The sequence below is a fragment of the Ptychodera flava genome, chromosome 5, assembly GCF_041260155.1.
Source record: "Ptychodera flava strain L36383 chromosome 5, AS_Pfla_20210202, whole genome shotgun sequence".
In the NCBI taxonomy this organism is placed as follows: Eukaryota; Metazoa; Hemichordata; class Enteropneusta; family Ptychoderidae; genus Ptychodera; species Ptychodera flava.
Window position 1 is genome coordinate 14,736,576 of NC_091932.1, and position 22,270 is coordinate 14,758,845.

Below are 22,270 nucleotides of genomic sequence, written 5' to 3' on the forward strand. Positions count from 1 at the left end.
AAAGTCGTCGCAAAACTATTTAAATCCTTAAAATGTTTTGACATTTCATTTAGATCCTTCAGTCAATCCTTGCATATCATCGAAATTTAACGTCTTCCAAACTCTGAGAAGAAAAAGGCAATGACCAGTGACTTTGTCTCTGAATTCTCGTCACTCTTAGGAACAGCTTTATCTTCACCTGGCCATCTTCTAATCGCGGGTGATTCAATTTTCACTTTGACAACCTCCACTCGCCAGATACCGTCAAACTTGCTGCACCAAATTGGTCAAAACATGTAAACAAGTCTACTGATACCAAAGGACACACTCTGGACTTGTTCATTATGCGTTTGGCTGATTATTGTTTTACACTCCGTTAGAGTTGCATGACAAGTCTCTCGTCTCAGATCACAGTCACTTGTGCACTTTGGACAAGATGTTCATCGGCCGCCCAACAGCAAGTTCAAGATATCACGATGTGACTTTAGCGCAATCAACGCGACCACCTTGAGAAACATTCTTATCCTTATTTTTGCCAGATATCCACGTGAAAAATGATGCCGAGCGTTTGTCCCACTTTTTGTACGATGCTGCTACCGAAGCATTCGACGATGTCTCGCCTATGACAGGAAAGTTGATTATTGATAAAGTACGTGCACTATAGTTTTGTGAAGAATTTCTTGAAGAGGCTGAAAGATCGCCAGCTGGAGAATAAGCGGCGAATTTTCAAACTCGAGATCGATCGCCAACTTTTTCCCGAAAAAAGTTCGAAAAGGTTCGAATATCTCCGCCGCTGCGACGCTCTGTTACCAACTAACTTTCCTAAATAAAGATATAAGACTCGAAGGACCCTAAAAGCCTTTATGGAACTTGCTTTGTACATTACGATCAAAATATGTCGCATAAGTGAAAGATATTTTGCATTATCATACCAGCTAATTTATAATTTGCATATCTAATGACCTTAATGACCTTTCAAAGTTTGGCATATATAAGATTGACCAAAGGCAATTACACTTGCTATATAAAGTGGTAATACAAAAAGAGCAGTCAAAGATATTTATCATTTTTATTTCAGCTAATTATTTGATTATATCACTTTAAGTGAAGTTGCAAGCATGTGGAAAGAGTTGATATTCACGGACAAATGCAATTTATACTGAAACACGTGAGCGCTTTTAGTTCATATCTGGTTTAGCATTATGTAAATGAGCGTATCATACCTACAGGGACTGGAGCTGCAATTGCAATTATATTCGGTCTTTCCTTTAAAGCTAGTAAAGGGAAAGCAACTCCTCACATCGTTCAAATACTGGTGGCTCTGCGTTAAATGTAGTGTGTATTCTCTGTTTCACTGTCTTGTGTATAGGGCCGAATTAGGCACGGCGAGACACAGCGGCTTTAATGTGTGTGTCAGTGCAGTTTGTGCTCAGAGTGGAGAGACTGTGAAAGACACTACGATTCTTTGACGCTATTGTTAGGCATATGTACAAACGTCCATGGCAGAGCGGAACAGACCGCAGGCGACTGTGCACTCACCTATATTCAGGACGTCTTCCATCTCCAGAGAAGGTATTTTACTGTTCGTCTTCGTGTAGCCTTATGTTCTATTCGTTGTGGGAGTGAGTAGAATTTTCCTTCTTTCTCTACTTGAATGCATTACAACACCAACAAATCAGAAAGTAATTCTGATCTCAGCAATTCCAGCTAGGAATTGCGTCGTAACGATGATTGTAAGTGAGTGTCGGTACAAACGAAATACGGCGTACACTGCATTTGATACAAATATTTTGCCCGGTTGAAATTCAGTTCTCAAATTAAGAGCACAAACCCTGTATTTAAATTAAAATTTCATGCAAAAAACCAACAAGACCAAATATACTGGAAAGACACGCAAACTAAACAGCAATAACTGTAACAGCTTTCTTTATTGTACATCTAACATTTTGTACATGGGGTAGAAATTCATGAGGAGGAAATTCGATACATTCCTGTAAATTGTGAAATTAAAATCTTTCTCTTCAGATGTATTGGTACTGTAACAGAATGTAGAGATTCTAATCAAAGCTTGCATCACTCGAACCAACGAAAATAAGTTTCCCGTCATTAAGGTAAAGTGAGCCAAAAGGCCTCTCTTTTCCGTAACGATTTACTCCATCTCAAACTCCAATCCCGTTCCCTTCAACCACTGTTCGCAGTACTTGTCCATCATCTCGTTTTGTGCAACAGTGATCGTTTCTTTCCAACCTCCAACTTTTCCTAAAATTAAACAGAGAATGAATAGATTAAGTCCTTTACACTTTTTCTGTTTTTCTTTACCTGTTTCATAGTTAAACAACTTAAATCTGCGTGTTTCAACGCGCAAACACCTCAAAATAATTTCGAATGCGACACCTTCTAGACTTTGTGTAGCATTAACTGATCATCTCAGGTGATCATCATAGCGGTAATTATTTGCGAACAGAATAAATGTCCATGCGCAATTACTGACCTAAATGCTTTCAGACGTGTTCAGTGGGCTGCACAACCTATAGTTCGTATGCTACATTGAGGGTGCATTTTGTAAGGTCACGTGTAATCCAATCTTTGAAAAATGTGTGCAAGTTCAAAATATGATTACGTGGAAACTAAAACATGACCAACCTCGGCGGACAAAGGGGTTTTCTTTCCATCCATACGCCTTCATGAACACATCATCTTGCGAAGCTTTTTTCATGTAATCGAAGGAACAGTGATGTTCTATCTTGTCGATGTCTTCTGGTGTCAAGTCTTTTCCGATGAACTCAGCAATATTCTGAATTTCCGCTCTCGGGTCCTGAGAAATGTGGTAGAATGATTTTGACCTTATTGTAAAAATATTAACATTGTTGCCTCTCTCAAATTATATTTAAGCGAGCTTGTTAAAATGAACGTTGCTATACAATAATTCCTGAGAAACATGTTCTTACTATTGATTTTTCTATTTAAAACTTTTCAGGAGGCCGAAAGCACAACACGCGATTGTTAAAATCACCAGCATTGGCGAAACGGAAAGTCGGGCGATAAATTTTGATTTCGCTAAACGCATGCGCACATGTCAAGCTTTCATAAAACTCGATGTAAACAGCATGTTAACTCATTACCGTCACGGTGCACATGCCACGTCAAAGGGTAAAGCAAAAAGTAATAATAACCCTTATGCATGCGTAATACTTTGCTGTAAAGACTTCATGTCACAGAATCACCGACATAAACTATGTTTTAATTCTAAACATTTAACTTTTGCTCCTGCACAATGACCAGTTGCCGGCTTACCTTCCTAAGATCCTCGTATTTCAGGTAGAGCACGTTATTGTCATGTCGTCTTTTCCACCAATCAAGTACATGAGAGCCCCAATGTCCCATATTAGCTGCAATAAAGTTGCGCTGTGAAAATGAATGGTACTTTCCTCTCAAAGTCACATGAAATGTGTGTATGCATGTAACTACAATACTGTGCATTGCTTGTAAACAATATTAGACACTTATTGGCTAATTTGGGTAATGTGACTAACCATTTTACTTAAAATATGGTCTATTTTTCTAGTGTCCCAATATGTGTAATGACAACAATAAGGATTTCAGTGCCTCCGTGTGAAAAAACAGTTTGGGTTTGTTTTTATTTCTGTAGAATGGGAGCCCATTAAGGTAAAGTGCGACGAATTCGGACGGGCACGCGCTCAAGAACGTTTCTGCGCAGATTTAACTCCAGCCTGCCGCAAAGGGGTTATTTTGTAGCGCATGAATTTTACATCACCTGTCATTGTTGACATTGCGCTTTTACCTAATTTTTGATCAAGTCTCTTAGAAATACATGTGACCTATAACCTTGTCATATTTTGACCCCCCAAGGAAGCTGGTTCAATATGAGCGAAAGATTAACATTTCTCTCCCATTTACATGGCGCATATTACCCATTAACCTTGAGATATTGTAAAAAGTAGCGTGGTGACACCCTTTTATTAAAAGTGTAAACTAAATGGTATTATGTCATGATTTTATTCGCCAAGTTTGGTCAAAATGAAACCATTCAAACCTTGTCATATTTTGACCCCCTAAGAAGCTGGTTTTTATTCAATATGAGCGAAAAATTAACATTTCTCTCCCATTTACATGGCGCATATTACCCATTCAACTGGAGATATTGTAAAAACTAGCGTGGTAACACCCTTTTATTAAAAGTGTAAACTAAATGGTATTATGTCATGATTTTATTCGCTAAGTTTGGTCAAAATGACACCATTCAAACCTTGTCATATTTTGACCCCCTAGGAAGCTGGTTTTTATTCAATATGAGCGAAAAATTAACATTTCTCTCCCATTTACATGGCGCATATTACCCATTCAACTGGAGATATTGTAAAAACTAGCGTGGTAACACCCTTTTATTAAAAGTGTAAACTAAATGGTATTATGTCAGGATTTTATTCGCCAAGTTTGGTCAAATTGACACCATTATGTAGTGATATAATTTCGATATAGTCATTTCGTAATCCATACTAATGTTAAAATTTCTTTACAAACATCATGAAAACTATACATTCGTATTTATTAAAATTAACTCATTTGCTAAGCGTTTTATAATTGCTTTCTTTAGTTTAAGTGAATTATATCATTGTTATTTATTTCTAACGACGCCATTTTAACGTCCGTTTCCATGGAAACGAGCGTGGTGACCCCATTTTTTATTTCACTTTTGTACTTGCACAACTTCCAAGAATATTTGTGCAAAGTTTCAAGAAAATGACACCACAACCTAATTTGACGTAATTCGTAGTACTTCACCTTAAAAATACGTCTCTACTGTTAGCAGCTAAAACGTCCGTCGATTGATTTTACATCGCATTTGTAAATTAAATTACAGAGTTCCATAGCACCTGTGTTTTAACCAAGTGATTAGCAGTGACAGTTACAAATTATCAAATTTGTTCTTCGTAGTACTTGAACGATTACAAATATTTTAGAGTAGCTTGCAATATTAAACAAAGTGTTAAGCATGGAGAGTTGCAGTGTTAAGAATAAGACTAATCTGGTACTTTAGAATAACACAAATTGAATAGTTTGCGATCGTTTTCAGCAGCATGCAATTTGGCAATCAACAGCTGATATAAGTAAGCAACCTTTGCCAGCAATTTGATTATTAGTTCCAGAGACCAGCTCTGGAACTGTTAGTTTTTGCTCACTTTCCTTCTTTCTTTCTTTCTTTCTTTCTTTCTTTCTTTCTTTCTTTCTTTCTTTCTTTCTCTATTTCCGGTATTACTACAATGGAACATGCTAGACACAAATTTTACCTTAATTACCCAGAATGCATTGCGTCACGCTTATGACATCATCGCTCAGCTTGGACGGGATTTACGGGCATTTCTTGTTTGTTTATTTATTTATTTTTTATTTTGGATTGCTCAACTATCATTTTGCGTTCAGCTATTAATAATTCTAGCTTTCTTTCGCTTTGTTTTTTGTTGCTTTTTGATTTTATTTTTCTCTAAATACTCGCCGTACGTGGCGCTATACTGTTTCGCCCGAATGCTCATGGTTGAATGAGATTAAAAATGGCGGCGGCATACGATCGCTTCGCTCGCATAGAGAGAGAAAAGTAGACTTTCCCCTAGTTTACAAGCGCGGCTGGGCACATCGTGTACCTAGGCGAGGTGGGTGTGCTCGAAAACGCAGATCAATGCAAAATTTGGATTCAAAATCGGCTTTTTTGGCGGAGAAACTGCCCGCCGTATTTCTGAGGAGCCACCAGCGGTTTTTCCTATATCAGTCTGCGGGGCTGTGGTGGGAGGCCGTTTAACGCCGGTAACACACAGCCCAGCCATGCAGAGCTAGGCATTCATAGTGAACTGTCTGTCACCGCACCGGCATGCGTTGGCTGCACGTAAAAGCAACTCAACTTTCCAAGATCAAACGGTCAGTATCTTGTGAAAACAGCGACATAGCAATGAAAATTGTTTTAGTCTGTGCTTTTAGGCCTAATCAAATGAAAATGCATGTGGCCTCGGTTTTCAATTTCAACGGCGTAGGTACGATGTTTCCTCTCGTCTGATCATCATCGTAAACTAGACTACGGGCCTCTTTACGACAACAACTCAGCGCTACCCGTCAAGCGATTGATTTTTGCGTAGGTCAGCGGAGCGAAAATAATTGCTCTGGCTCGCGAGAATGTCGTCTGATGTACATTTCCGTGCGTTGTCGCCACCGTATGTATCTGTTGCGTTTTTACCGTACATGTAGGCATTTGTAATCTGTGTACTGTAATTCCCCGGACTGCCTTGCTTTTAGTTGTATTGGTGTTTACTGCTATCAGCCCTAACTATATAGGTACGTGCTTGAATATTACTGTAAAATCCAAAGCACTCTTTCATTCCGCACCTATCTTTGTCACACATTCTCTTGTTTCTTCCGCTGCTCTGGTCTCTGGAACTTCGCTTTTGCTTGCAAATGCTTTCTAGTTTTTATTTATATTACTACTGATCCAAAAGGGCAACCCAATTACAGGATGAGATACCCATAACGCATTACCCAATGTAGCAAAGTGCCTTGCTCAGGGATACAACACCACTGGAGTCTTGAACTCACCATCCTCAGATAGTGAGTCTTGTACCCTAACCACTGCCCCACGGTTGTCACGACAGTAAATGTCGACTTGAAGGCATACCTTTCACAGGTTGAAATTGCCCTACGTTTAAAAAAAAACATGTTTACACCTTAACAACAGCCCTTTTTTCACATGAGGCAAACGCGGCACAAGCAGCTAGATCGCCCTGGTAAAACGTTTTCCCGGACGGTAGTGTTCCCTTCAAATAAAGGCATGGGTGAGTAGTCACCTGAAAATGATACCTTTGTGTTATAATTAGTTGCTAATGCCATCAAAAGTGGCTGAAGTGCCATACATACAGATTGTATTACTAGTTTGTTTTATGTTGTATCACATCGTGCCCTACAGCTGACCTTGCTTTCTACATTTCAATAACGAGACGTAATTTTATTTTTTTTGTTTTCCACGCAGGGACGTTTACATAACCGCGAACATACCAATTGCCTCGCCGGCAAGGAATTCCTCCAGCAATTGCGGAAATTCGTCGTATACATGGAACGGAGGCATGCCGAACAGCTTGAAAGCAGATACCACCAAGTCTTTCGGGTTACGGGCTACGTAAATCAGCTGCAATGATACAATATAGAAAGTCATGTCAGTGATAATGGTCTTCAAAATTCGAACGTCATGGCCTAGTATAAGCGTAGGATACACTCGTCACGAAAGAGACAAGTGGTGAAAATTAATAGCCGGACACTCGCTTGAAGGCAATTAATTACTTCTGCAGCACCATTGATCACTGTTATGATAACGATAATGTCTGCCGAGTCACGACCAGTTCCATCGATATCACAATTACAAGCATTCAATATGTCGACATCATAGTGATGATCAAACCTTCTTTGTATATATATATATATATATATATATATATATATATATATATATATATATATATATATATATATATATATATATATATATATATATCAGATATATATCAGATATATCAGATATATATATATATATATATATATATATATATATATATATCAGATATATCTATATATCTATATCTGGCGAAAGTTTACACAGTCGTTATCTGCTTAATATGTTATTAAGATCATTTTAAACATGGGTTTTCTTTTGTCTTGTACTGAGTGTTTTCATTTAATTTGATTATATCCAAATTGTCTGTGTATCAGTTTTGTATTTGTCTTCTTTTGAAGGCTTTATAATAGAATTAATAATACATATATATATATATATATATATATATATATATATATATATATAGTCAAAAGTAGTTAAACAGTTTAAATTCACTCGGATGGAAATAAATACAGCAATGATGTAAAGTAACGTCATGCAAGTGCATGCAATAGATCATTATGGGTTCTCTATGATTGTGTCATATGAATGATGAAGATATGACATCAGCAGGATTAGTTTATAACAATTAATATACAGCAAAGAAATAACAGCATCAAAATCTCCTAGGTTTTCATCAGTTATTTACCAAGGCGACTGTTTCGGGGATTTGAAAACAATACAGTCAACTGCCTTGGCTTCCAAAGCAATACTGATAAGGTACCACCACACCTTAAGTTATTCATGGTCTTATATAATATATGATGTCTTTCGGTGTTACATGAATTTTTCAAAAAATTGAGGATGTCTTGACATAGCTGTATGAAACTGTCTGATAATTTTAGGTTGTTGTCCTCCTTGAGACAACATCCTGTCTGCCGAGTATATATATATATATATATATATATATATATATATATATATATATATATATATATATATATATATATATATATATATATATATATATATATATATATATATATATATATATATATATAATACATTGGTGAATGGAAAGTGACCCATGCAAGTAAGTGTTTAGCTCCATGGCTCGAGCGAGCCCCATTTAACTGATTCAAGAAAATCATGATCAAATGTGATCTAAATCCAGCGTGTAATTACTGTTCAATGTTCAGCAGATATTTAACTTAGATTAATTGACTATTTATTGCGTGTTAGATTTGGTAAGCTGGTATGCTTGTAACAAATTAGCTGCCATATCAGCGGCAATATCGCAAACATAATAATCAACCCGTAACCTCATGCGGCATTCTCGGATATGTTGTCAACAAGGGAACCCCTCAGGAGCACGCGCAGCGCGACGACCACTGCGCTTTAATTTGATTATTTGAAATTGTCCGCGTATCAGTTTTTTATTTCTCTTCTTTTTTAGGCTTTATAATAAAATAATAAAATAATACTGATAATAATTATATATATATATATATATATATATATATATATATATATATATATATATATATATATATATACATACATATATATATATATATATATATATATATATATATATATATATATATATATATATATATATATATATATATATATATATATATATATATATATATATATATAATACAGTGGTGACCCATGAGGGACTTGAACCCATCGGGGCTCAAATACTGTTTTCTCTACAACAAAATAACATATCAACATATGTTCTGAACAAGGTTAGATTGTTTTTCATGATGATTTCAACACTATAGTCGCTGGCCATCGTTTCCTCTGTCCCACGCAACACGTCGTGTAGGCATCAGTAACTGCCAGATTACTCAGAAAATATATCAGACGATAATATTTGACATTTTGAACTTAAAGTTTGTCGATCACCTTTTTACAACCCTACTGTTTCCTCACAGGACTAGCGCTTAATTGGAAGGTCAAATAATGAGTGCTGACAATAAAATGATTAGAAGTTATTACACGAAGTTTGGACGATACGGCGTCGGTTTCGAGTGACGTGTCCGTATTTTGACGAGTTGCTCAGCAACAAGTCAAAATGCGGACACATCACGATCATACATGCATGCTTTCGTTATGACTTCGGTTTTCACAGTTTTCCTACGGCCTCTCCGAAATTAGCTACGAAATCAACTGAAATCGACCTTGCTTGCTCATCGCTGTACTCATAAAAAGTTGGTTACCAAGGAGTGATGTCAACCGTATTACTTCTTGATATTATTCCGCTGTCGGGCAGTTCCCCTTAAAGCGAGGGTTTATGGCACACATTGAGAGCAAACAAATTAAATATGAAGATGTCGACATAGGTTTCCACACTTTGAAGAAGATTTATTTTGAGTTTGAAATGAGATAGGGTGTTAAAAATAGGCTGGAGTGTGTAAAATGGGTATGTTTTCGTGTTTTGAAACATAACCTCATCCCTTCACGAGAGTTATGAGGCCCGCCAAAATTTGTTCAAAATACTCGCGTTAGATTTCATGATACTCGCTCGAGCAGCTGAGAGCATAGAGCAATCAGCCCTGCGACATCTATGAATGCACAACGGATATAATAGCAGTGCCAGTCGGTTTATCTCCAAGTACTATACATGTCCTCAGACGACAAATATGCCGAAATACGATCGTATCAGCGCTTACGATTCCGTACTCCGGCACAAGTCGACAGTAATGGCTTCCGTCACCGATGAAGAATTACTTCGCAAGCAAGAACTGTACCTCAACGATAGCTATTCGCCACCACATATACACGGGTCAGATGCAAGTTGCACCCGACGTCTTGGAATGTACAGCCACAAATCAAACGTAAGCTTGTTTTTGCATATTCTGTAGAAGATTTGCAAAGTCATTGATTTAAACCGGGCTTATTTTTTCCTCAAAGCATATCGGTTAGCTTGAACCATTTTTAAGTAACATACATGCGTTTGAGTATTGTCGAAAAAAGTGAAAACTTCCTTGTCACAACTATTCGCCATTGTCTTCAACATACCGCTACACCATGGACGGGTGCACCAGCGAAACTTGATAGCACTGCTTGCTACTCATTGACATTATCAATGATCATTGCCAAGGATGTAACAAATTAGCCTTCAATTTCATTTTATCAGGCTGAACTGATGTGTGTTTGTCCCTTTTGTATGTTTATCGTGTTTGTATGGCTTTTCACCACCGCGAATGAATGTGTTTCCCCGAAATCGTCAGTGCTCGGTGAATAATCAGATGCGTTTTCTTAGCTCCACTGTGTCAGCTGGTCAGCGACGAGGAGCTTTTCTTAGAGTACCCCTGAGTACAGGTCTGTGTGTTCCCGGCGTTATACGGTCTCCACCACTAGCTAGCCCTGCAACGGTCTATGGAGATAACTGGGGTTGTTGCAGCGAGATTCAAAATGGCGATCCCCGTGGGTAAACAACCTGTCGAGTACGTTATGTTTCAGAAAATGAGCGGTTTCGGATGTTAGCAGAAGTTAATCGCATCTTTCCTTGGGTCGGTAAGGAGGTTAAGGTAGGCAGGGAATAGGGATAGAGCAGAATTTCGTCCAAAAAGACAGCGTTTTTGTTTGCAGTCCTCATCCGGACCGCAGAGACCCCAGTTATCTCCATAGACCGTTGCAGGGCTGTAGCGGAGGCCGTATAACTATAAGTTATAACGCCGGGAACACACAGACCTGTACGCGCAGGGCTATTCTGAGAGGTGGATCATGGATGCGTCGTCCGGTGTACGTCGTCTGTAGTCTGCTGTACATTTAATAACCCCTTGCCATTGTCCATACTGAACGGAAAGATGGTAATCATTTAAATTTTGTCATCCATCAGTTTACAGGAAAATTGCATTAAATAACCCTTTGTCATTATTGTATAGGACGGAGACACCAACAAATAGCTGCAACAAGAGCTATTGCCACAGTAAAGAGATGCCCACTTTACCGGAAAAAGTGAGTAAAACTGCACATTTGTTTCATGCTACCTTTCTGTGTGATTTTCAGGCAAACTGACTTGCCACAGCTTATTTGCAGGTATCCTCATGCCATTCTTTCAATAACAAACATACTGTTTCATGTATGATATTTCTTGTTTATGTTGATAACAACCTCAAACTGGCAACTTAGATGATTTAATACAAACACATACCTCACAAATCCTTTGGCCATAAAGATGTAATAGTTGATTCTGTTATTCAAGGCAAATTTATGTTTCCACAGCATGATTTGAACTTGGGTCCTTCAACATTGCTTACACACATTTTGTGAGCCATCTTGACACTCAAGACGGATAAATATTAAAGTGATTCATTTTTAGCAAATAACTTCCTGTACAAATGTGACTATTGACTTCCACTTTTCGGTAATTGATAATTATTTGTTTCATTTTCAACAGATTGTCCAGGACATAACATACTTGATACAGAAAGTGCCTTCAGCTCTACAAATTAACAATGGATTCTCTGAATACAATGTCTAAGCTAAATAAAGACTCTGCCCTGAGATATGGAATTCAAAGAGCGGATATATAAAAGGTGATCAAGTATCGTTATGTGCAGTGATAATAATCACATTAGGCATGAATGTTCCTCATATTTCCACATATTACACTAACACTTTTGGGTTTTGTTTAAATTTCAGCTGTTATTAGGGGATACATATCTGTGACATATTATCTTTGTCGTGGTCACAAAACAGACAGACATGTTTAAACTTGTTATTGTTATAATCGATCATATGAGGGGAGCCACTTGCTTTCGCCTGGATTATGATAGTGAATCTTAGTCTGGTGTATCAAAACATAATTTAATTGCCATTTCTCTTATTTTTAAACAGGCATCAAACATTTTTGTTTCTCAAGATTGTCTTTGGTGGAAAAACTGCAGTTGGAAATATGGTAACAGTTGTGACGTAAGTATTGCTTGTTGAAAAAAATTTGTTACTGTGATTCAGTACAAACTAGTCAAGGCAGATAATGTGCCTTTACTAGTTTGCTCTGACATTAGCTGTAAGTTTTAGCAATTTTCAATCTTCATTGTTGTGTGTACAAACTGCAGTTTTGATAGCTATATAACAGTCTCTTGAATACCAGTGTTCTGCTTGACAATGTACTGTGTACATGCTTAACAACCATTGTTATTGTTGACAAATGAATTCTATTCCAGACTGAAATTAGATTTTTAACAATAACCATGCTGTACACATATTAACTGGGTTGATCCTGTATGTTGGACATTCATTAGAAGTAGAACAAGAAACTGCAGTATATACACACAACAAAACTACTTGGAAATTGCCAATGGCTACAGCTGATGGAGTTTTCATCATGCTGGATTTATAATTTCTGTCAGATTCAGTACAACGACGTCCGTGTAACCCTACACTGGAAATCTCTCACACCCTGTTACATTCTGAGGGCTGGTTAAGGGATGTGTACATACCTGTACCAGCTCTGAGAAGCTAAAGAGACTACCAGCTATTAAAATAATAACTTCAGTACAGTAGAAAAATAAGTAGCACAGCTGCATTTCACATCCATGTACCTAGTGTGTTAACAGTCCTGTACAATAGTTTTGCAAATAGTACATGTAACATGGGTTTGAAAAAATGAGCTTGAAAATTTGCTTCCAAATCAACCTTGTAGAAGCAATGTGTGCAGTTCTCTAATAGAGAAATTCCAACATCACTGGTCCATGAATGTCTGCATAGGCACAATTGCACTGTGTGTTTACAATAAGGCTGGTACAGGGAGGTAAGCTTTTATGTGACAAGGGTAAAAAGGGCTGACAGCTGGTATATGTGGATGTGTTCATTACTGTGCCTCAAATGCTGAACACAGTTCCTGGTACAGGGAGGTGATCAGCACTTCTGGTACATGCATATGGTGCTAGGCATGTCACATATCTACAGCGCACATTCCTATATCAGGGATGTGTGTAAAATTACCCCTGCTACCACAGGCTACCCAGACAGAATAGAATAAGCTTGTCATTGAGTTTTTCTCACTGTTTTCTCTATCAGTTCCTCTCCTTTTTCTTCATCACAGTCCCTCTATGGATAAAGGGACTGTGTCTTCATGCTCTGAATGATCGGAGTAAATAAAAAAAAAAGGTTATATAATCTAACCTAGCCTCTTATAAACCCTTTATTCATTTTACATACATTACAAGGACGTTTATCTCTCATATACACATCTTGTAATTAATTTGTCAACACAACTAATTATGCTAATCCGTGGACTTATCAAGAGTTGGTCAACATTGCAAAGATAGAGATGTAAATGAAAAAGGAGGCCCGTTTTAGTAACCATTCCTATCTTTCGCGATGTTGACCAACACGTAAAATCCCTGATAAGTCCACGGATTAGCATAATTAGTTGTGTTGACTAATTAATTACAAGGTGTGTATATGAGAGATAAACGTCCTTGTAATGTATGTAAAATGAATAAAGGGTTAAGAGGCTAGGTTAGATTATATAACCGTTTATTTTATTTACTCCGATCAGTCAGAGCATGAAGACACAGTCCCTATATCCATAGGGGGACTGTGATGAAGAAAAGGAGAGGAACTGATAGAGAAAACAGTGAGAAAAACTCAATGAGCTTATTAATACTGTCTGGGTAGCCTGTGCTGCTACAGCGTTGTCAGGTACATGGGTGGTACACAGAGTGCTCGTCAAAGCTGTGCTAGGATGTTGTACAAGGACATGGCCATGTCAAATAGGCATTTGTCAATTTATTTCCAGATAAAAGGCCGATATGACCATCAACCATACCCTCATTCACATGAATCATATGTTTACTTGGTACCGTCACCGTGATTATGGCTTAGTTCTGTTGTTCTGATCTCCATTAGCCACAACTTTAGGGCTTTCTGACAGCATTTTTGTTCTGCTTATCAACTGCACTTTCCCATTCAAGTCATTGAAGCATGATGAAATCCTCAATGTTTAGCTACTCAGTACAGTATGTACATGTAGCATTGTTATTGTTGAAATTTCATTTAGGGCTGGACAAGAATTCATTTGTCAATTATAAAAGTCATAAAACTACAGGCTGTGTTTACAAACACAATACTTGGCATTTTAGTATGCTGAGGGAAGTAGGCCAAAAAACTGTAGATGATAAACAGTAGTGAAATACTGAAGAAGTAGCCAAAAGTTACAGTTAATGGAGCCTCATTTACTTATTTCAAACTATATACATGTGTATTATATCATCAATGATGGCTGTTGCATAGCCAGAGTGATAAAATGCTTTCTCAAAGTCTTTCCAACTTCTTTGCAAGTCTCAAAAGCACATTGCACTGTGACTCTAATATATCTTGCCTTGTTATATCACAGGCTACCCAGACAGTATTAATAAGCTCATTGAGTTTTTCTCACTGTTTTCTCTATCAGTTCCTCTCCTTTTCTTCATCACAGTCCCCCTATGGATATAGGGACTGTGTCTTCATGCTCTGACTGATCGGAGTAAATAAAATAAACGGTTATATAATCTAACCTAGCCTCTTAACCCTTTATTCATTTTACATACATTACAAGGACGTTTATCTCTCATATACACACCTTGTAATTAATTAGTCAACACAACTAATTATGCTAATCCGTGGACTTATCAGGGATTTTACGTGTTGGTCAACATCGCGAAAGATAGGAATGGTTACTAAAACGGGTTTTACATCTCTATCTTTGCAATGTTGACCAACTCTTGATAAGTCCACGGATTAGCATAATTAGTTGTGTTGACAAATTAATTACAAGATGTGTATATGAGAGATAAACGTCCTTGTAATGTATGTAAAATGAATAAAGGGTTTATAAGAGGCTAGGTTAGATTATATAACCGTTTATTTTATTTACTCCGATCATTCAGAGCATGAAGACACAGTCCCTATATCCATAGAGGGACTGTGATGAAGAAAAAGGAGAGGAACTGATAGAGAAAACAGTGAGAAAAACTCAATGACAAGCTTATTTTATTCTGTCTGGGTAGCCTGTGGTTATATATTCATTTTGATATTCTGGATTTGAAATTCATTATCATGACATTCAAACCATAGTTTACACATTTTCGCCAGTGCAGTTATGCAGCAAGGCCTATGACATTGACAATAACTTGTAAGAGCTATCTTTCTCACGCTAAGAGACTTTACCTTGAGTAGTCATGTCAGATTATTGGTGCACCAAGAAAGACTTGATAATAGTGTACCTGCAGTCAAATATGTGTTTAAGAACATGACTGTAATTTAGAATGCTGCCAATGAACATTCCAATATACTTGCACAAATTCCCTAAACATACCAGTAGATAGGCCTTGCCCTCATTGTACTAGTAGCTTGGCACTGAGTGTTTTACCATGATTAACCTTGTGCCTCAAATTTTAAATGTTTACAACTTTTATATTCCAGGATACTGGAAAACTCCGAGGAAGAGATGCAAAGCAGCAGCCCTGTTTAGATATGCTCGTCTATGAAGGAGCAAGCAGTTTGTGTTGTTTCTTGAAGGTGTTATATTCTGCAGCATGGAAAGAGACAATGTTGTGCTGGGTTTGCTTAGTTATCTAGGGTCTCAAAATTTAATTACATCAGATGTCTGAAAGGAACCTGTCAATTTGTAGAGTACTTCTGGCTTGACAAAGCTGGGATGTGAACTAAATGTGCTGACAATTATGAGTGGTCTGTAATGCGCAGGGGATTTCCCGGTGAAACAGCCAGCAATTTTGTATCAGATGCATGAGGTAAACTTTATAACATCAAATTATGTTATCAGTATGATCTTACAAGTATCATTCATAAGAATGTCATTTTCAGTGAGTATACCCTTGTAAGTATTAGATTTAATTATGTTGCAACAATTACTGTTTCATTTCTTGTAGATTGCAATAAATGTTAATCTGAAATTAATTTTGATGATTGTTGTTGTTATTTAATGTAGCTTGCATGCAGGATTTCTAACTATTTCAGCTGTTGTTTGTGTTTCAGATATTTTACAGTGCTGCTTTGTGTAGCTCCATCACATAGAGGACCCAATAGGCCATTCCATGGTATGATAATCCTCCCCTGTGTCTGCAAAATTTGAAGAAATCCAATTTAAATTTGAAGGATGGTCAGAAATAATTATCCCCCAGCAATATGGCTAACATTGAACTGGTTTGTCAGCAAGCCATACAAAAGCCCGGGAGTGGCATGTCTGCAAACCAGCTTGTAATGGCTTGTTAGTAAACCAGAGGAATCCTTATAATGGCTTGCTTTGTAAACTATAATTAGTCAGAAATTGGTTTGTTGGTAAGCCACATTGCAGTAATATTGGCTTATCTTCAAACCAGATGGAACCAGAATTGGCTTACTTTTGAGCCAGAGAAGTATGGTATTGGTTTACAAATAAGCCACTGTTCAGCACTATCTGGTATATGGGCAAGCCACAGTATCTAAAACATGGCTTGCTAGCAAGCCTAGTTCATATAAAAGAGTGGATTGCCTGTAAACCATTGTTCAGTACTAACTGGCTTACTGGCAAGCTGAAGTGATCTTTGCTTGGCATGTATATATGCCGTATCAAAACCATAGGGGAAAGAAATCAGTCCCCTGGGGTGGGAGGGAGGTTTTTTGTGCAACGGTTTACCTTATTTTATTTTATTAATTTTGACTGTGATATTTCAAATAAAGTTCAAGTCCAAACCGTCTGACTGCTTTCTTTATTAATACAAGTAATTTTTGTTAATTTTGACTGTGGTATTTCAAATACAGATTTCGACTCCACACCGTCTGACTGCTTTATATATTACCGACAAGTCCTTATCTCCTCTCCAACTTGTGTATACGCCACTGTAATTGCTCCGTAAACATTGCCAACTTGCTAATCCGCTGTCGGTATCAGCGGATTAAGGGATTGAGTCAACACCACAGCCGTCCCACACGCATTAAAATAAGGATCACTACGTGTGGGACGGCTGTGGTGTTGACTTAATAAGCTAATCCGCTGATACGCTCAGTCATTAACAAGTTTGCGATGTTTGTGCAGCAATTAGAGTGGTATGTGTACTGGTTGAAGAGGAGATAAGGAATTGGAAAGACAGTCAGACAGTTTGGAGTCGAAAGCTTTATTTGAAATATCACAGTCAAAATTAATAAAATCAAATATTAAAGGTAAACCGTTGCACAAAGAAAACCTCCTCCCCACCCAGGGGACTTTCATCTGCCCCCTGTGTCAAAACCCAAACTGGCTTGCACAGAAACCAGACTTGGCATGCCAGAAAGCCAAAAATAAGCCAAAATTCACAACTCGAAACAATCCGTTTACTGACAAACAAGCCGGTTTATTTTTGGCTTGAATTTTGCTGCCCGACAAACCAGAAAAATTTGCAGTGTACCGTCTAAACAATAGGAGAATGGCAATACAGGCATAGCATGTATGATAAAGATTCTTTTCTAAAACGTAAAAATAATACAAAATGGCAGATTAAATACACTGCATTCAACTACCTTTGGTCTTTTTTCATGAAATTGAGTCGGCAGAAGATCGTAAGGTGCATGTGTTGCCATCAAACGAGGTGATTTCATCATGTTAGGGTGAAAATTCACTGGATGTCCGTCGTTTTTCTTGGCCAGTAGAAGCCTCGGGTCGTCGTCTTCCTCAGTCAGCATTATCTCGACGAACGGGTGTTCAGGAGCAGGCAGGCCTGTCGCATCAATGTCGCTGCCTCTTAAGATCGACGCAATGATTCTTAGTACCCAATGAGTACCTGGACAACGGATCAAAAATAGTATGTATCGGTTCGAAGATATACCCTGTAAAACCTGTATCAAACTTTGCTGAAAGACTGATGTGTGAACCTTTTGCGAAAACGCGAAAATGCGTACAATGAGGAGAAGTATGTTAATATTGGTAAGAATCCTGTTACACCACAGGGGGCAGATGAAAGTCCCCTTGGTGGGGAGGAGGTTTTCTTTGTGCATGGGTTTACCTTTAATATTTGATTTTATTAATTTTGACTGTGATATTTCACATAAAGCTTTCGACTCCAAACTGTCTGACTGTGTTTCCAATTCCTTATCTCCTCTTCAACCAGTACACATACCACTCTAATTGCTGCACAAACATTGCCAACTTGTTAATGACTGAGCGTATCAGCGGATTAGCTTATTAAGTCAACACCACAGCCGTCCCACACGTAGTGATCCTTATTTTAATGCGTAGTGATCCTTATTTTAATGCGTGTGGGACGGCTGTGGTGTTGACTCAATAACTTAATCCGCTGATACCGACAGCGGATTAGCAAGTTGGCAATGTTTACGGAGCAATTACAGTGGCGTATACACAAGTTGGAGAGGAGATAAGGACTTGTCGGTAATATATAAAGCAGTCAGACGGTGTGGAGTCGAAATCTGTATTTGAAATACCACAGTCAAAATTAACAAAAATTACTTGTATTAATAAAGAAAGCAGTCAGACGGTTTGGACTTGAACTTTATTTGAAATATCACAGTCAAAATTAATAAAATAAAATAAGATAAACCGTTGCACAAAAAACCTCCCTCCCACCCTAGGGGACTGATTTCTTTCTCCTATGGTTACACTGCAATTACCTCTTCACTGCAATTACCTCTAAGCATACCTCTTCTCATCAAAATGCAGTGTCGCAGGGATTTGCGACTTTTTTCCAACGCCACATTCTATCCAACTAAGCGCCGCAAGCTAAATGCAATGCATTCTGTATATCGGCGAGTACGCAAGTATCACGTGACCAAAGTCACAACCCAAACACTAGCAGTGCCGTGTGGAAAATTCCGTTGTCGAATGACACCATCAGTCGACTTAATATTGGACTCATTTCAAATGAAAACTCAAGTAATGGGTACAGTGCCAGTAACAGTGTTCCTCGAACGATCGCAAAACTAAGCTTATCCCATCCTCAGATTTGTTCGAGAACACTCCCTGACCGTAACGAGTCATGTGCATTACAAGTATACATGTTAGGGCGGCCACACAATATCGGAAAAAAGTATAGCGGGAATTTCCAAGTTACCTACTTGTAAGAATAAATACTTTTTGTACGTTTAAAAAAACCGATGTGCGTCCTTGCACGGCGATGCTTGCCTCAGTCGGTCCTCATTTAAGATTCGACGTTTGCGACCTCACCTGATTTAGGGTAGGTACTCAGAAATATGTCATCTTCTCGTACTTCCATTGTCTTCAACTTCCCGTATGGAAGTCGCAACAGCCTTGAATTTCCTGGCTTAGAATCGTCCATGTGTGAGGATTCTGACTCAAACGTGAAGATCTACAGAAACTTTTACGTCCTCCCCTCGAAGAAATAGATCAACTCTAACTCCCCTCTGTATGAGACCACGTGGAAGTCAAACACGTATTGTCTGTTTGCACAGGTACCAGGCTGGGTTAGTTCGGCCCCTTGATCGGTCAGGATTTGATGCTAATGTAGGGCGACCTAAGGTCAATGACGCAGATCAGTGTCGACCACACAGTAAGTGAGGCTACCCACAATTCCCCTTGATCTGTTCACTCAGACATTTTTGCTAAAGGCTTTTTCAATTTTATTAGTTTCTTAACAACTTTTAACTTACAATTTAGTTTCAGGATTATTTGTTAAAACTATGTTCCAAAATTATTGATTATGTTTAAAATTCAAGAGTAAATTGAATGAGAAGTAGATGTTTGGACGTACTAAAAATTGAAAACTTGTCAAGATAAAGTTATCAGCAACTAAGATGGTCTCATCATACCACCTGTCAGACATGCAAATTTCTTTTGTTAGGAACATTAAAAAAAATCAATACCCTTTCTTTTGCCAACACAGATGCAACTTATTCCCTTAGTTTCCTTGAAAATATTGTGTATGGCTGTCAAAAATCTATGTGGAAAAAATTACAAAATTGCTATCTCCTCCGCGGAAAAGGGGTTTATCTTCTCAATATTCACAGTGAGAAATCAGAAAATTATGATTATCAGAACAATGTTGCCAGAATTTTGAAATATGGACCGAATTGTTCTGTGTAGAGAAGAAATTTGCTTCAGTTCAGTGAGTGATCTCCGTGTGTACAGATCATGGAGAATTGTGGGTAGCCTCACTTACTGTGGACCATAAAGTGTATATCTACAGTGCGTTTCACCTCGGTACCGCAACTCAGCGTATGAGACAGACACAATCCACATACATGACACATGATTAGCTTGGATATCACGTACACATTTTGAAGCCACCGACTCGTCGATTAATTACTGTAAACCAGCATGGGGCCGCCGCTGTCTGGACTGAGAGATAAACAGTTGACTAGACTTGATCTACAATGTAACTGTTTCCTTTATGTATATCTCTTCCAAACTTTTCTGGCTCCCTCTACGCTTATCTTAAAACGGTCGCTTGCTTGTTATTTTGTAGCTCCTCGTGGTATCTCGCTAGATGCCAAATTGCTACCACAATGTCTTATATTTTGAACAATCAAGCTGCCCACGTCCTTACTGAAGGATTTGCCGTTATGATATTAGCGACCGTCGTTATTGATGTTCATTGTCGGAGTGCAGACTTACAGCGTGTCTACAGTGCAGTGTTATGATCGATTTGAATTTGGCAGGCGAGACATTTGAGTAGAACGTTATCTCAATCCTAACAATGGGATGCCGATAGTGAACCTTACATTTATTACACCAACCACCACTTTGTTTCGTTTATGCAAACATAATTTCTGCTTGCACCAGACAGGCTTAATCAACACTAAAGTGGCCACGGGTGTAAGAGTTCAAGAGGTAAAGGTATTCCCTACAGAAACTAAAAAGCCACACATTGTAGATCAAGTGTATCTTTCAGTCTAGACAGAGCCGCGGCCCCATGCTGGTTAACTGTAATTACTCAATGAGTCGGTGACAACCTCCGCTCGCCAGATACCGTCAAACTTGCTGCATCCAATGTGACAAAACATGTAAACATGTCTACTCATTCCAAAGGACACACTCTGGACTTGTTGATTACGCATTTGGCTGATTATTTTCTACACTCCGTTAGAGTTGCAAGTCTCTCGTGTCAGATCACAGTCTTGTGCACTTTGGACTAGATGTTCATCGGCCGTCCAACAGCAAGTTCAAGATATCACGACGTGACTTTAGCGCAATCAACGCGACCAAATTGAGAAACACCCTTATTTTTGCCGGATATCCACGTGATAATGATGCGGAGCGTCTACCGAAGCATTCGACGATGTCGCGCCTACGACAGGAAAACTGATTATTGATAAAGTACGTGCACTGTGGTTTTGTATAGAACTGTTCCTGTAGAGGCTGAAAGTTTTCAAACTCGAGATCGATCGCCAACTTTTTCTCGGAAACAATTCGAAAAGGTTCGAATATCTCCGCCGCCGCGACGCTCTGTTACCAACTAACTTTCCTAATTAGGGAGAGTGGAAGGACCCTAAAAGCCTTTACGAAACTTGCTTTGTATTTTGACGATGAAAATATGTTGCATAAGTGAAAGATATTTTGCTTTATCATACCAGCTAATTTATAATTTGCATATCTAATGACCTTAATGACATTTCAAAGTTTGGCATATATAAGATTGACCAAAGGCAATTACACTTGCTATATAAAGTGGTAATACAATGAGAGCAGTCAAAGGTGTTTATCATTTTTATTTCAGCTAATTATTTAATTATATCACTTTAAGTGAATGTAAGCATGTGGAAAGAGTTGATATTCAAGGACAAATGCAATTTACACTGAAACACATGAGCACTTTTAGTTAATATCTGGTTTAGCAATATGCATATGAGCGTATCATACCTACAGGGACTGGAGCTGCAATTGCAATTATATTCGGTCTTTCCTTTAAAGCTAGTAAAGGAAAAGATACTCCACACATCGTTCATACATTGGTGGTTTTGCGTTAAACG

General features: G+C 38.1%; 1 protein-coding gene and 1 long non-coding RNA gene across 2 annotated transcripts; one reads left to right on the forward strand and one right to left on the reverse strand.

Moving 5' to 3' along the window:
• Positions 1 to 1,888: 1,888 nt before the first annotated feature.
• LOC139133102 (sulfotransferase 1C4-like) lies at positions 1,889 to 19,834 on the reverse strand. Its single transcript, XM_070699521.1, has 6 exons — positions 19,509 to 19,834; positions 17,852 to 18,111; positions 7,036 to 7,165; positions 3,274 to 3,368; positions 2,623 to 2,794; positions 1,889 to 2,238 (listed from the first exon to the last, which is right to left on the reverse strand). The coding sequence occupies exons 1-6, from the start codon at positions 19,618 to 19,620 to the stop codon at positions 2,129 to 2,131; spliced, it is 879 nt and encodes a 292-aa protein (XP_070555622.1). The 5' UTR covers positions 19,621 to 19,834; the 3' UTR covers positions 1,889 to 2,128.
• On the forward strand, positions 10,749 to 11,888 carry LOC139132503 (uncharacterized). The gene is made up of 3 exons (XR_011552327.1): positions 10,749 to 10,893; positions 11,251 to 11,323; positions 11,766 to 11,888. It is a non-coding gene; the product is annotated as an uncharacterized lncRNA (long non-coding RNA).
• Positions 19,835 to 22,270: the final 2,436 nt, after the last annotated feature.

Bases quoted from the DNA above. Each gene is read 5' to 3' on its own strand.
- LOC139133102 (XM_070699521.1), bottom strand. From the start codon at position 19,620: ATGGACGATTCTAAGCCAGGAAATTCAAGGCTGTTGCGACTTCCATAC. The intron at 2,795-3,273 runs GTAAGCCGGCAA...CACATTTCTCAG, and splicing joins AATACGAGGATCTTAGGAAG to GACCCGAGAGCGGAAATTCA. The intron at 2,239-2,622 runs GTTGGTCATGTT...GTTTAATTTTAG, and splicing joins AAACCCCTTTGTCCGCCGAG to GAAAAGTTGGAGGTTGGAAA.